Below are 14,782 nucleotides of genomic sequence, written 5' to 3' on the forward strand. Positions count from 1 at the left end.
AGACTGAGACAACTTGTTAATGGGCTAGGCTAGGTCATGTTTTTCACAGGCTTGACGAGCCTACCGAGCGGCTCGTGAGCTAGCTCGGGCTCGGCTCGATTTGCAAACAAGCTGTGGAGGGAGCTCGGGCTCGGCTCGTTTAGTCTTCGAGCCGAGCCAAGCTCACGAGCCTAAGTTTTTTGTCCACCCCTACCTGCCAAGTTGTTGTACCGTGGGTGCAATTTACTCTAAACAAAATATAAGGTAATCTACGATAATAAAAATCAGACTAAGCTTAAATACATATTTTTCCCTAAAAAATATTCCGCGACTTATCTGATTTAAATAAGATAATTGCCAAAAAAAATCATCGCGAACTTTCAATTGTAATTACAACATATAACAACGGTGTAACATTATATAAATATAGAGTATAAAGTTACATATTTTATAATATATTTACATATAAATTATATTGTATTATAGTATAGTTATATTTCAAAGCTTTCCACTCAAAAAACGTGTCGTAGTTTTTAATAATTCCTCAAATAACACTTCAATTTAAGCATGTTGTCGTCTAATTCTGCCATGAACACTAACGGCTCGATCAGAAAATTATCGACAACGGTTCCTTTTTAACTACAAACACTTACACGCACGAGTACTTTTCTAACACAGTTAAAAATTCGAAAATGCTACACGTACATCCGAAATGTCACGCCGTTGTGCATTTGCTGTTTTACCATTTAGTCGTACGCCGGTGGGACACCTAGTTATTGGAACCGACCGGACCGGCGGTTGGATCGGAAAAAACCGAAACCGGTTCCTTTTTAACTCCAAACACTTACATCCCGTTATAACGCACGAGTACTTTTCTAACATAGTTAAAAATTCGAAAATGCTACACATACATCCGAAATGTCACGCCGTTATGCATTTGCTGTTTTGCCGTTTAGTCGTACGCCGGTCTAGTCCAGCTAAAAGACCGGTTGTGCAATCAGCCTGGTATATACCGGTTGGGCCGCCCGATCTGCATTGTGCGTGGTCACCTTCGCAGCTGGAGAGGGAAAAGGGTGGGATTCGATCCCAGGACCTCATGTATAAAAGTAAACCAACCAACCACTAGATTACGATATACCTTGTGTTTTGAAGGGATAAACAATATATTTACATTAGATTGAACCGCTTCAAACCAGTGGTTCAACACTTTAACCAGTTGAACCAATAAATCATTGAATTGAGAGCATCGCTGGTTTAATGACCGGTCCGGTCTTAATAATTATTATGATGTGACAAAGAACATCGGATGCATAGCGGGGTTCTTAAAAATTACTCATGCGTCAACAACGCGGTTGCAAGAAACCGTTGGCTCACGCCACCCGCGCCGCGCTGCGACCCAGCCTCCGTTCGAGCTGCGTGCGCGTGCACCGCCACCGAGCCGAACCAGCTGTCGCCTGTCGCCGGGCTCGGACCCGAGTCAAGCGAGTCAAGCCTTCCGGTGCGGCTGCGGCTGGCCTCGCGTACGGCCGCCACGTGGCCTCGCCGTATCAATCACGAGAAGGGGAGAAAAGTGGGGCGTTGCCCAGAAACCCCAGCTGCTTGCTCGCCGCGCGCTCTCTTCTCGCCGCCTCGGCCTCGCCGCCGTGGCCGCCGGTGCCTGGACGAGGAGGAGGTGAGGGCGTACGCTTCGGCCGGTCCGCCGGCCGCGCCGCGCCGCGCCTCTGTTTGTTCTCTGCTTGGGCTCGCCGTGTTGGCGTGTGGATGTGTAACGGCTAATTTGGTTCGGTTTTTGTGCTTGGTGGTGGTGGTGATTGCAGGGCTGGATCGCTGGGAGATGTTGAGCAGCGGCGCGCGGTGGCAGCCGCGGCGAAGCGGATGGGCGGAGTGGGGCGGCGACGCTCGCCCGGCTCGCTCTCCTCCTCCTCGTCGTCGTCGTCCCGACGTCGCTGCGGGTTGGCGAGGCGAGGGGACCAGTAGAGTGCGGGGGCGCGGGGAGAAGGGAACGACTCATGGTGGAGCGGAAGGCGAGGGCGCGGTGGTGGCGCCGGTGAGAACAGCGGACGCGGTGCCGGCGAGAAATGCGGTGGCCGTCGCCGGTGGTTTGGCCACGCGCGGCGTCGAGCGGGATGCTGGCCAGGTGGTGGCGAGAGAGGAGAAGAGACATGGCGGCGAGTTGGGGACCAAGAGAGGATTGGAGGAGCGGGCCGCGCGTTCGCCGCCGCCGCCGCCGCCGCCCAAGCGGAGGGCGGTGTCCGCTATTCGCCAGTTTCCCCCAGGTTGCGGAAGGGACGCTGCTGCTCCAGTCGCCCGCGGCCGCGGTTGTGATGGTGGTGTTCGTCTGTTGGATGAGGCAACCGCTGCTCCTCTCGCTGGCAGCAAAGATGATTCTGCTGTTCCGGGTGTGGTGGAGAAGGTGGCGTCTGTAGATGGTGGCGATTCAATGGCGAATGCGCATCATCATCATCATGCTATGATGGACACGGTCTTGATGAAATCTTCACATGTTTCGGATGAGAATCAGGTCGCTCGCAAAGTTGGTTCACTGGAAAATGGCGCAGAAGGGTCAGCGAGGGGAAAGGGAGGACACGGCGGTGAATTGCTGGGAAGGAAGGAAGTGTTGGCTCAAGCCGCGAATTTGCTTCCCAAGAGGAGGATTGTATCTGCGACGCGCCGCTTCCCTCCTGGGTGTGGGAGGGACGCTGTGGCTCCACTTGCTCACAGAGAAGAGAGTAAGGTAGGTTCAAGTTTGGAAGCCATGCCTGTTGATGCTGGTTGGGGTGTGTCAAAGGAGGTGGTGACTACGGATGGCCGTAATAATTCGGTTAACCAGTGTGCCTCGAACATTGTCGGAACAGTAAAGTGCCAGGAATTGGAGGAGGGTGAGGTAGCTGCTGAGGCATGCTGTGATGTGGAGTCACAAAAAGTTGCTGGTCATGGAGAAAAACTTGAAAGTGCTGTTCCTGTAACTTCTGCTGTTACTGAAGTTTTGACAAGGTGTGGTTCTGATGAGATGGAAGGGTGTAGTTATGCTGCGGAGGCAACTGAAAAACACTTGTCAATGGGTGGTAAATGTTCAATTGGTGGTCCTTTCAATGAAATTGTCCACGGCAAGAGAGTGTTGGGGAGTGATGGCATTAAAAGGGAAGTTCCTAGTCTTGCAATGGAAGATCATGGCAGCATTGCTCATGACCAAGAACTGGTGGAGGTTGAGTTAACTACAGGGGACCATATTCAGGAGGCTCAAGTTGCTACCACTGTTAACCCACATGAGTCTACAATTAGTAGACATGAGGCAGCTGTTTCAGCAAATACTGCTCCAGAAGTTTCTATTAGGCATTTTTCTAGTGTGAAGAACGGAAACACATCACAGCATGAGGAGACGATATATGCATCTGCAGCTGCTGACGTTGTTAAGGTGATGAATAAATGCAAAGGGACCAAATCCAAAGCTGCGGCTGAACCTTGGGCTGAAGGTCCTTCCAAAGAACACTTCAAGGCTAAGAGGGAGTGTGAAAAAGATGGGATGAAAAAATCATCCATGAATGTTCCAACAGAAGTATTTCGTGATGGTATCATGAGAACTAAGTTACTATTGACAGCTAGAAAAGCAGTCAAGCCACCACTGAATACTCTGCATATACCCTTCTCCATGGGAAAAGAGGAGTCTGTTGTAACAAATAGTGCATCATTTGGTCCTAAGAAGAAGGTGAAGGTGAAAAGCCCGCATGAAAGTAAAGGTATTCCTATGAAGATTGTCTCTACATCTGGATTGGCGGGCAAGGACAACCTTATCAATGAAAAGGCTTTGAGCTTGGAAGATGATGATATTTTGAAGGCACTAGCTGTTCATAATGGAAAGCTAGAGTTGTATCTCAATGTTCCCTCATGCGTTGAGCGTCACAGGCAACATGGAAGTGAGAATGGCAATGATAGGAGCAAAATCAGGATGCTATGCAGGAGGTTTCAATTTATATGCAACGCTCTTCTACATGCTGTTGAACAAGGCTCATTGATGGTTCGACGAATTGACCTTGAAGCTGATAAAATCATCAGGAAATTGCCGGGCTTTACTAAACATGGACCTACTGTGGGAAATGTTCGTGGAGTCGAAGTCGGTGACGAATTTCTGTACAGAGTTGAGCTAGCTCTTGTTGGTCTTCATCGCCCATACCAGGGAGGAATTGATACCACCGATCATAATGGAGTGCTTGTTGCAATAAGCATCGTTGCTTCTGGAGGTTATCCCGATGAATTGTCAAGCTCAGGTGAACTGATATATACTGGTTCTGGAGGAAAGCCTGCTGGTAAGGAGAAACACGAGGATCAAAAGCTAGGGAGGGGGAACCTTGCCTTGAAAAATTGCATCAAGACAAAGACACCTGTCCGAGTGATTCATGGATTCAAAGGTCAAAATAGAGAGGACGTCAGTCATTCAAGAGCTAAACAAATCTTAACATTTACTTATGATGGGTTGTATCTTGTGTTGGATTGCTGGAGAGAAGGTCTAAAAGGTTCAAGGGTCTTGAAATACAAATTACAAAAGATTCCTGGACAACCAAAACTTCCTCTGCACATAGCTAAATATCAGAACACTAGGCTGGGATCCCAAGGATGGTGAGAACCATCTTGATGTAGTGCTTAGATCATTGCTCTTGATTGCCCTTGTCGAACTCGGACATGAAGAGACTATAAATGAGGGAGTTAGGCGGTTCCATATCTTCTTAAAAGACAGCAAAACTAACCTTCTTCCACCAGACACTAGAAAAGTTCAGATTTTTTCTTAACATACCGCTATAGTGTCACGTCTTTGGTATCTAGTGTACTAATATATGTATTGATCTGCAGGCTTCATATCTTTCTATGATGCAGACTGTTACTACCTCCAGCAGAGGTGGTAATGGTGCTCTCCTTAAAATCTACAGAGAAACTGCTGAAGCACTGGAGAAGTCAGTCAAGTCACGCATTTTAGGACTGTGCGTTCTGACTGTCTAGCTTAAGTGACACAGCAGGGATTTTATGATGAGTTGTGTTGTCCTGAAAAGTAATATTTCTTCTATTGTAGGTACATTGTCTTCATGCCCAGCTAAGGATATTGTTCTTGAGGCACCAAACTTCATGGTCACTGATGAGTGATGAGGTTAAGCTCTAAATTTCTGAACAAACGATGATTCAAGACAGTAAATGGTGGAATGAGATTCTATTCTACACCATGGATACATAAGCCAGTCTAGTCTCTCTCTTGCTTGCCAGGTACGGAATCAAGATGCATTTTATGTCCATGGTGGTAGTATATTAGAAGTTTGAGAAGTTGCATGGGCTGATTGAAGGTATGCTATAGTTTCAGGGTACCTAAAGTGGGTTATTTATGTTGCTATCTGATAAACAACGCACAGATTTCTGATATTTATGAACGAAAAAACTATAAGCACTGTTGTGATGCTCAATATTTTTACTGTTATGAGGGGTTCAAAGTTCAAGTTCCACCAAATGCCAATACATGTTAGGTGTATATATCAATACGAGAATCAAATTTAGATTTTACACAGAGCTATGCCAAATCAAATTATGGTCCTTGAGAAGGTACCATGAGGTATCACTTTTTCTATTGTAAATTTGGTACCTAGGTACTATGAGGTATCATGAGGTAACAAAAAAAATAATGTAAAATTTGGTACCTCATTGTACCTCCTTAAGGACCGTAAAATTGCTCTAAAGTTTATGGTTTGAAACTAAAATAGTCAAAATAATTATGAAATAGGGAAGCTGGATTATCAAAATTCCTTTCTACCGTTCACGCCAATATCGAAGTTAGTGCAATTGTGTGTATGTTACCCTCCCTGGTTGCATAATTAGGTCTCTTTACCCAAAACTGGTGCAATCATTTGTTTTGCTCAATACTACTATCATTCAGTCCTGCTCTTTTAGAAAACCAGAGAACAAATCCAAAAGGTTTTCCCAAGTAACTCTGTGATAGTTCAGAACAAAAGAAACACAGTACTTCATAGAAAACGTGGGAATCAACGTTCTAACAGATGAAGTGAAGCTGTTTATGCAGTTGCACCAAATAGGAGTATGCTAATGAGCTTTGTGTACCTACCAGTGCAGCGGTTGTGACTGAGTTATTTCATTATCTAAAAGAGATTAGATCATCACCTCGGTGAGATGAAAGCTCCAACCCCATTCATGACGCTGAATAGCTCTGCAATTTAAGGGAAATCCAGCATATCAAAATGAACGCGACATATTTCCACTTACAGAAAAGATGCCACCTGAATAATGCACATCTTAGAATGAGCAAATCAAAGAAGTTACAGTAATAAGTTCTGTTATTTTTAACAGGCCTGATTCTGGAGTTCAGAGCAAGTTGGATATCTGTGACCATGAGTCCCCATCTATGCATGATGCAGGAAAACCGGTTCATGTCTTGAAGACCTGGCCATCAAATTCACTACTATCAGACTTCGTCAATTTCTCGGGTAAGCGAAGTTACCCCCTTTTCTCTCCATTGCTCTTCCTTCTCAGGCACTAAATTCACTCCTTCCCTTTTATGTTTCTATTTGTTTTCTGCATGATCAGGTCACCACGGAGGAGAAAGCTACTGAATTTTCCGAGTTCTTCGCCGGTGAAGGGTTCAAACCATCGTTCGAGCGTGTGCTGAAGCAAAGCCTGGAGAGGGTCCGGATCAGCCCGAGATGGATCGAGAGCATCAGGCCTTGCTCGTACAGTGCATGAGCTGCAGCAGCAGGAAATGTAACTTTCTGGGCTAAGCTAGAAGATTTTACACGCATGGAAGTTCGTACAAAAATGTTCTTGGAAAGGTTGTGCGGTTGGGCCAGGTGTGGCCACTACTAAAAAAAACCTAGATAGGTGCTCAACCGGCACCTAGCAAGCAGGCGGCACATATGAGAGAAATGAAAGGACCGGCACCTTTGAGGTCCCAAAAATTCAGAAAAAAAACAGCTGTCGAGCCAATGCATCGAGGCATCGAGCTCTCAATCATCCATGAGATCCCCATCCAAGAATACAAGCACACAATCACGACTAAAACAAACATCCGCAGACAAAATCCATTAACAAAATCAACGAGAAGCCATCGCCACCGGGGAGAGTGGATATCCGCCGTGGGAGCCTCTGCCACTAGATCCACCTTTCTGGCAGCGACGACGGGGATGGCTTCTCCTCCGTCTTCACCCTTATATCCCATCGATATAAGGGTGATACCTTACAATATCAGGTATGGTACACAAGTATCTATCTATCTATCTTCTATTATATACTAAAAGTCCATTAAACATTTTATAAACGCTCTCAAACCGCCACGTGGCACTACTACAAACGCTCCTAAGTCGCCACATGGCACTATCTAATCTCACCGTTGATTTTCACTTAAATTGATGGATCCGTTATTTTACACAATTAGATTAGATCTATTATTAGAAAATAATAACATCCTCATGTTTATAACATACAAGCGTACTTATAAGTTTGTACGTTACAAATGCCACTGCTGTACTTTCCGTACGTACAAACGTATATGATTGAAAACAAAACTTTCCTAATCTTTGCTAGAAGAAAAACAAATACACATATACATAAAAAAGACATAAAAACATACATTCATAAAAATCAACGGTATTTAAAATATGACTTTCTACAATATAAAGATAAAATATATTACTTCACAAATATAAATATATTCAGTTAAATTAAGATCTATAATAAATATCCAATCAATATTCTTTCAAAGCATCTTCTAAATCTATCTATTATATACTAAAAGTACATTAGACTTTCTACAAACGCTTTTACACCGCTACGTGGCTCTCTAATAATTTAGAGAAATCATAAAAATCTATTATATACTAAAAGTCTACTAAATGTCCTGCAAACACTCCTACATTACATTATCATGTGACGCTCTAATAAAATAAGAGAAATCCTAGAAATTTAGAGTAAAAAAAGAAAACCATCCAACCTTCAATTTTCACTTAAATTAGTGGACCAGTTATTTTAAACATTGGATTAGAGCTTTAAAGAAACGGACGGATTTCTCAAAAAAAAGGGATTATGCTACTAATCTCTATCCCGGTAAAAAAAAAGTGGCGTGCTTAAGTCGTACGATCGTCTCCTTCCCAAGAAAAAAACAAAATTTAAATACCTACACCATATATGATCGAAAAAAGATAAAGAAAAAAATAAAAAGAAAGCACGCACACGTACATAGTAGTATCGGCAAGAAATATTGATAAAATCATCAGTTCAGCACTAATTTGTTGTCAACAACCTTTAATCTACGATTTTATTAAAAATAATACTACATAGATATGCACAGTTAAACTTAATCGTAAACTTGTTGTAGTGATAAATATATCATGGCAAATGATACCAACATGTAATAGTTAATGCGATAATAATGTTTCAAATAATTTCATATGATATTTTATGGTTTCAAATATCACTTGACAAATATATAACGTTAATTTGAATCTACATATGTAAAAAATTAAAATAACAAAACCTAGAATTGTTTTTTAAGTACATCTATTTAGGTTTATTTAATTTTGGGAGAAATTGAGATTCTCAAAGTATTTGGAATTTTTCAAAACTTTTCTTATTTGAGGTGTCAGAAGCACAATTAATAGATTGATGAGAAAATTAAATTAAATTTTAGCGAGTGGTAATAAAACAACATAATTGAGCTTTGGTTTTTAAGTGGATCTTTTTAGGTTTATTTTGGGTGAGATTGAGATTCTAAAACTATCTGAAATTTTTCAAAACTTTTTTATTGCTATTTGAGGAGTGAGAAGCATACATGATAGATAGATGTGAAAAAAAAATAAATAAATAAGATTTTAGACAATCGTTTTGCTAGAATACAACCCTTAATTCATCACAAGAATTATGTATTTTCTTTGCCAAGTAGTATTGGCAAAACATGAATAATCCAATAAAATACGCATCAAACTACTTATGATATTTTTTTATAGTTGATAGAAATTCTAATATACCAGGTATAATTGATGGACGAATGTTATACACCACTGAACCCATCTATAAGTGCACTCTAGCAAATTAGTTAGTGTAAATAAGTTTGTGAAATAAGTACATTCTTAGAATTAGTAAATGAGTCTCGTATAGTTATAAGCAACATATGGTGGAAACAAATTTGGCGCTAAAGTATAAATCTTTATCAAAATATAAATAATGATATGGTGTTTTGCAGATTTTCGTGGTGGTACGTCTCTTTAGTTATAGTTTTTTTTAAGTAGTGTCGAATGATTAACCCCAGTCATTTGAGAAACATAATATTGTATGTATTCCATTAAAATTTGAGAAGTACTTATTACTAACTTCATATACATATTTTATCTATTCTCTACCACAATCGACTCAAAACTTAAAAAAATTATTTTCATCACCTCCTTCTTTCTGTCCCTCTTTGTCCTTCAATGCAGGGTGCAATACCTGCTATGCCATCATAAATTTGCATGGGCATGTACATGGTTGAGTTAAGGTGGTGTCCATGAAAGGCTATCATAGGCAATGTAACTAAAGTGATGTACTTACAAATATAATCAATTGTGAGTGTACCAATAGTGAACTAAGTATTAAAATTGTACTCTACGATGGTTTTTAGGGGCATGGCTATATCAATGCGAGACCTGTATGTTTTAAGGCATTACATATGGAAGCCTTGGTTGGCAGATACAGCTGACTTCATACATTAGAGAGGCATTCATGTTTATTTTTAATGGTGTTATCGTATTATTCGGTAGATATGGTATATTTAGCTTATTTATACATATACGTAAAAATAAGTGATGAACGACAGGTTATGTAGTGTAGATGAATTTTTTAATGTATTAATAATGTATCGTTTGTTTTAGTGGTACTAATACAATTTCATTTATTAAAAGTGCACCTAACTCTTAAAACAATGATAGTAAGTAGTGATGACAAACAACCAGTTTATATATGACCAGAATAAAGGGATTTTTATTTAAATCTAAGAGACACTCTTATCACATTAGTAGTATATTAAAATCTATCATCTATTTTAGGGTAAACATATTTCTTTTTTATTGTAGGATAATCTAAATTCTCTTACAGTATATATATACATAGTGATATATGATTCCTTTTAGCACTCCTTTTTTTAATAAAAAAAAAGATGCATGTGCATCTGTACGAAATTTCTTTCCGATTTATATTCTGGAATGTTGTACAGTGTTTGAAACACAAACTATAATATATGCCCGCGCGAATGCGCGGGTTACCTTCCTAGTTGACTTCATAATATTTACAAAATAAAAGGTCTTATATACAAAATATCGTAAATATTTACTGTGCCAGAAATAGCTATGTTTTAAAACGGAGATAGTATTAAGGTATATATCTCCATTCCCCATTGTGTGAAATCTGATTTCATCAACTTATCGTTCCTTCCTTTATGGCTTCCTCTCTCGGCGATGGCAGTGGTCTCCCCTCGACGATTATAGCGCTGGTGCTCCACCGTCCTCCCTTGACATCACTGGCGCCGCCGGTGATGTTCTCCTCTCGACAGTGACGGCGACAGTGCTCCCTCGTCCTCCCTTGACATCGTCGGCACCGGCAGTGGTTGCGGCTTCCCATGTCCTCCCAACCATTATAGCGGCGTCAGTGACCCTTGCCTATGCATAGCATTTTCTCTGCAGTAACGCAGAGAAAGGGACTGTTTTGAACAGTAATTGACTTTGTGTGGACGGTGAGCGCAGCAATACCTATAGCAGGCCAAACGGGCGGCCCGGCCCAGCACGACACGGCACGCCGACGGCACGGCCCACTAGGGCACGGCCCGTTAGGCACGGCTCCTATAGCGGGCCGTGCCGTGCCGGCCCACGTGCCAAGGCCACGGCCCAAGCACGGCCCAAGAAGGTGCTGGGCCGTGCCGGGCCGGCACGGCTACTGTAGTGGCACGTGGGCTGGTAGCCGGCCCACTAGTACATGTGGCCCATAAAAATTGAAATTTGAGGGGAAAAAAAGAAAAAAGGCAGAAAAAACATAATATAAAGGAAAAAATGATAAATATAGGATAAATGTGAGGAAAATTTAGGAAATATATCATAAAATATATGGTACAAATAGGATAAAATGTGGAAAAAAATAAAAAATATGAGAAATATATGGGAAAAATTAGAAAATCGTAGGAAAAATAAATGGGCCGGTGAGCCGTGCCATGCCTGGGCCGTGCCGTGCCGGTACGCTACAGTAAACGTGCCGTGCCGTGCCAGCCCACGGGCTGAGGCATCGGCCCAAACACGGCACGGGATAACGGGCCGTGCCGGCACGGCCCACAGGCTGGCGTGCCGTGCCGGGCCTGGGCCGGCTACAGTACTGCCGTGCTCGGGCCGGCCCGGCTTGGCACGGCCCATTTGGCCAGGTTTAGCAATACCTTAGGAAAAAAGCACTGTTGTATAGTGATGAATTTACTGTTCCAGAAGTAAGTATTGGTGTTACAGATAGTGCATACCTCCTATACATGAGTTTATGACATACAAAAATACACATATCTAATATTATACAAAAAGTATATAAAGCGAGTAAGAAAGGAAACTGCTTTTGCAGGAATAGAAGACGTAAAAGTTTGGCCCAGAAGAGGCAAGGTTTCCTTTGCCTATATCCTAACAGGGTTCTTCGAGTTCTACTTGGAGAAAAATGTATCTAGCCGTATAAATATACCCCTCCCAAGAGGAAAGAGCATTGAATTGCAAGCCCAAGCCAGAGCCACACTAAAAGATAGCCAGGAGGAAGATAAGCCCTAGTGCGGACATCATCTCGTCGAGAATTACTCGACGGATCCTAGTTGATGGGTTAGAATAGCTAACTTGCTCTTCGATTGTAACTAGTGTGGTACTTTTCCAGAGATATACATATGAACCGGAGTAGTGTTATTACTCATCTTGATGACCCAAACTAGCATAAAAGTCATTGTCCCCGTCTTCTTACTACAATCTCGTGTATACCTTGGTACCGATGACTTCCATACTCTACAAATACCATTCTCGGGTATAGCCCGTCGATAGTGTTGTGCAGATTCAACTATAGCTATAGTGATGAGGATATTACTAGCTTGGATATGACCATGATTACCTTATATATTCATAAACCAAGTGCATGCTTTCTATGTGGGATTTAAGTGTCATATATTTGAACAAACATTATTGCACTATGAGTTTTGCGTGTTCTCATTTTCAAAGATATTTGCTTGGGTAAAGGAAAAGAGACCGAGTGCGAGAGCCGTGTCTTGTCTTGCACATACTCGGCTCGGTGAATGGTTCATCTTCGATTGGCATGGAGCAAGAAAACGGATTGAAGCAGAGCCAGCACACCTCAGTGAATATCATTATTTAGGACAAGCACGAAGAGGAAGAGCTTTGTCCTTCGGCCTTGAATCAGCATAAAGCCCCTCGCCGAGCCACTTCTTTGACATTACGTTCGATTTCAACTTCATGTTCCTGAGTTGCAGAGAACAATCCAAATTGAGGCAATCTTTCCGGATTTGCTCCGCCTTACAGCCTTGCTTCCCATTGTCATTGCCATTGTAGCACGTGTGTGGCCCAGCCCATAAGGGCCATGCGGACTTGACGTCATCCCCACCTTCAGAAATACATGGATGATCAAATTAAGAAGCTGATTGGGACCAAACCAAGACCTTCCCTAAGTCTACTCCCATGTTACCACGTCACTTTTGGTCCATAGAAAGCAAAAGAAGAAGTTATACACGTTTTGGATTCGGATTCGGTCTCTTGATAACATCATTTCAAACGGGCCTAGCTGTTGATCTAGAAGGAATCTCGGGGCGCATGAGTACTTGTTGGAAAGCTTATGGAATCTACTTTTTCAGATGGTTTTGGTCCTACATCAAAATTCCTATCGAGGTGTTGGGAGTCTGCAAAACAAGTTACGTACCTTATACAGTCCGAGTTTGATTTGAGCCTTATAATTATGTCATGGGCTAAGCGCAAGGAGGTGGAGTCCTAGGGCAAACTCGGACATCACTTATCATATTTATTCAATAGCCATCATAGTTTAGAATGGGGTTTTGCTTAGATTATTTATGCCATTACAGTTTTGCTGCTTGCTCAGTTTGTAGAACTCCAAATTGAAGCGCTTAATCATTCATATGCAATTAAGTTGCAATCTACCTTATTCTTGCTTGTGTTCTTCGATTCGCATGTACGGATTGTTTGAGGTCAACCGGGCAGTGCACGGTTGATAACCAGAGGAGACGTGGTGCTACAATTACAGGGTTCGGATCGTGTCGATCGAAAGCTGAATCGTGTGTGTCAAGTTTCCGCCAAATCGAGAGTTATCACTACCTATTGGAAGATCGGGACCAGTACCTCATCATATAGTTACTTAGCATCTGAATATCTAATCTAAGAATCAGGATCCTCTGAATTGATCTACAATACCCAACATTAGAGGGAATGGAGACTGTTTGATCAGATGGATTAGATCGTGCGCTACAATAAATATGCTACAATACTCATCAATGTTTGACAGTATTTTCGTTAATGGATCGACATTGTTTGATGCATTGATTTATTGTGCTACTAACATGAATAGTGCACCTATGCATTACTGCAGAGGATCCGGATCCCTGATCTAGCCCATCATTTTAAATCGAGGGTGGATAGGATGGGCCATTGTGCAAATGATATAACTTGCATCAATAATATTCCAATGTAGTTTAAAAAAAGAGATAATATTCTAATGCGGAGTATCCCGATCCGTACTGCTCCTGCTACTAAGCGAATGAGCAATTAAGCATGATGTGTACAGTAGAAAAGGGTGAGATAAAAAGTGTGGATGATCTTGTGTAGATCATTGATGTGAAGGGCGCGATAATTTATAGAATTACTATCTTCGTGTTAAAATATAATAAATTTTAATTATAAATATGAATATATAATTGTTTAAATTTTTAGCTAAACATATTTATATTTTGAGATGGATATTACCAAACTTAGCCGAAGCTGTTAAATAGATACGCTTTCCTGCTGTGTGATTGTCCTTTGGATAGTGCTTATGAATAAATCAGCGGCGCTGCAAGGAGGACCCACCGGTAAGTGACATGTTTGAGTAACCGACATACACCGTTCAGGGGGCGCACCAAAGTCTGTGTGTTTGCTGTTGGTTTTGGATGATTAATGGGGAGTAAAGATTACGAAGTATAGTTACGGAGTAACTTGCATGGTGTGGCTGATGTCTACCAGAATGTGAATGATCAGTGGGACCCGTCTCTCATGGTAAAAAAATAGCTGAATTCAGCTATACTCATGCGTTGTATAGCTGAATTTTGCTAGACTGACACGAGTGTCAATGACAAGTAGGTCCAAAATAATTATATTTCTTAGCAAAATAATGAAATAAATACTTAGCAAGAGTTTTAAATATAATTGTGTCCATTTTTAATTAACTGGTTCCTCACACTTTAACCATTAATAATTTCTTAAATGTTTTGTTTTAAGAAAAATACACGTATGTAGATTTGCCTTAAAACTATCATTAAATATCATAAACTTAACAGTAAAAAAAGACATCATAAAGTTATTCGATGTCATAAATGTATTCTAATACTAAAATTATGGTTGAAGTTTAAAATTTGACCAAACCTCATCTTAAACATAAAATATTTGTGATTGGAGGGAGTAGATAATATGGGATTAGCCGTGTGAAAATCATAATTATAAACTTATTATGGAAAATATCTTCACCTAGCCGTTTCACCATTGTAGAGTAGAATCAATGCCGCAATAAC

At 41.4% G+C, this 14,782-nt stretch overlaps 1 protein-coding gene across 3 annotated transcripts; it reads left to right on the forward strand.

Moving 5' to 3' along the window:
* The first annotated feature begins 1,314 nt into the window (after positions 1-1,314).
* Positions 1,315-6,868, forward strand: LOC4345507 (uncharacterized). 3 transcript variants are annotated; one of them, XM_066303645.1, is made up of 7 exons: positions 1,315-1,651; positions 1,797-4,745; positions 4,825-4,952; positions 5,042-5,116; positions 5,230-5,306; positions 6,319-6,455; positions 6,556-6,868. In XM_066303645.1, the coding sequence occupies exons 1-2, from the start codon at positions 1,315-1,317 to the stop codon at positions 4,595-4,597; spliced, it is 3,138 nt and encodes a 1,045-aa protein (XP_066159742.1). In that variant the 3' UTR covers positions 4,598-4,745; positions 4,825-4,952; positions 5,042-5,116; positions 5,230-5,306; positions 6,319-6,455; positions 6,556-6,868. The 3 variants fall into 3 exon arrangements, with proteins under 3 accessions (XP_066159742.1, XP_066159741.1, XP_015648103.2); XM_066303644.1 differs by having other exon boundaries at positions 5,042-5,306; XM_015792617.3 differs by lacking the exon at positions 5,230-5,306 and having other exon boundaries at positions 5,042-5,229.
* Positions 6,869-14,782: the final 7,914 nt, after the last annotated feature.

This window comes from Oryza sativa, chromosome 8 (genome assembly GCF_034140825.1).
Source record: "Oryza sativa Japonica Group chromosome 8, ASM3414082v1".
Taxonomy (NCBI): Eukaryota; Viridiplantae; Streptophyta; class Magnoliopsida; order Poales; family Poaceae; genus Oryza; species Oryza sativa.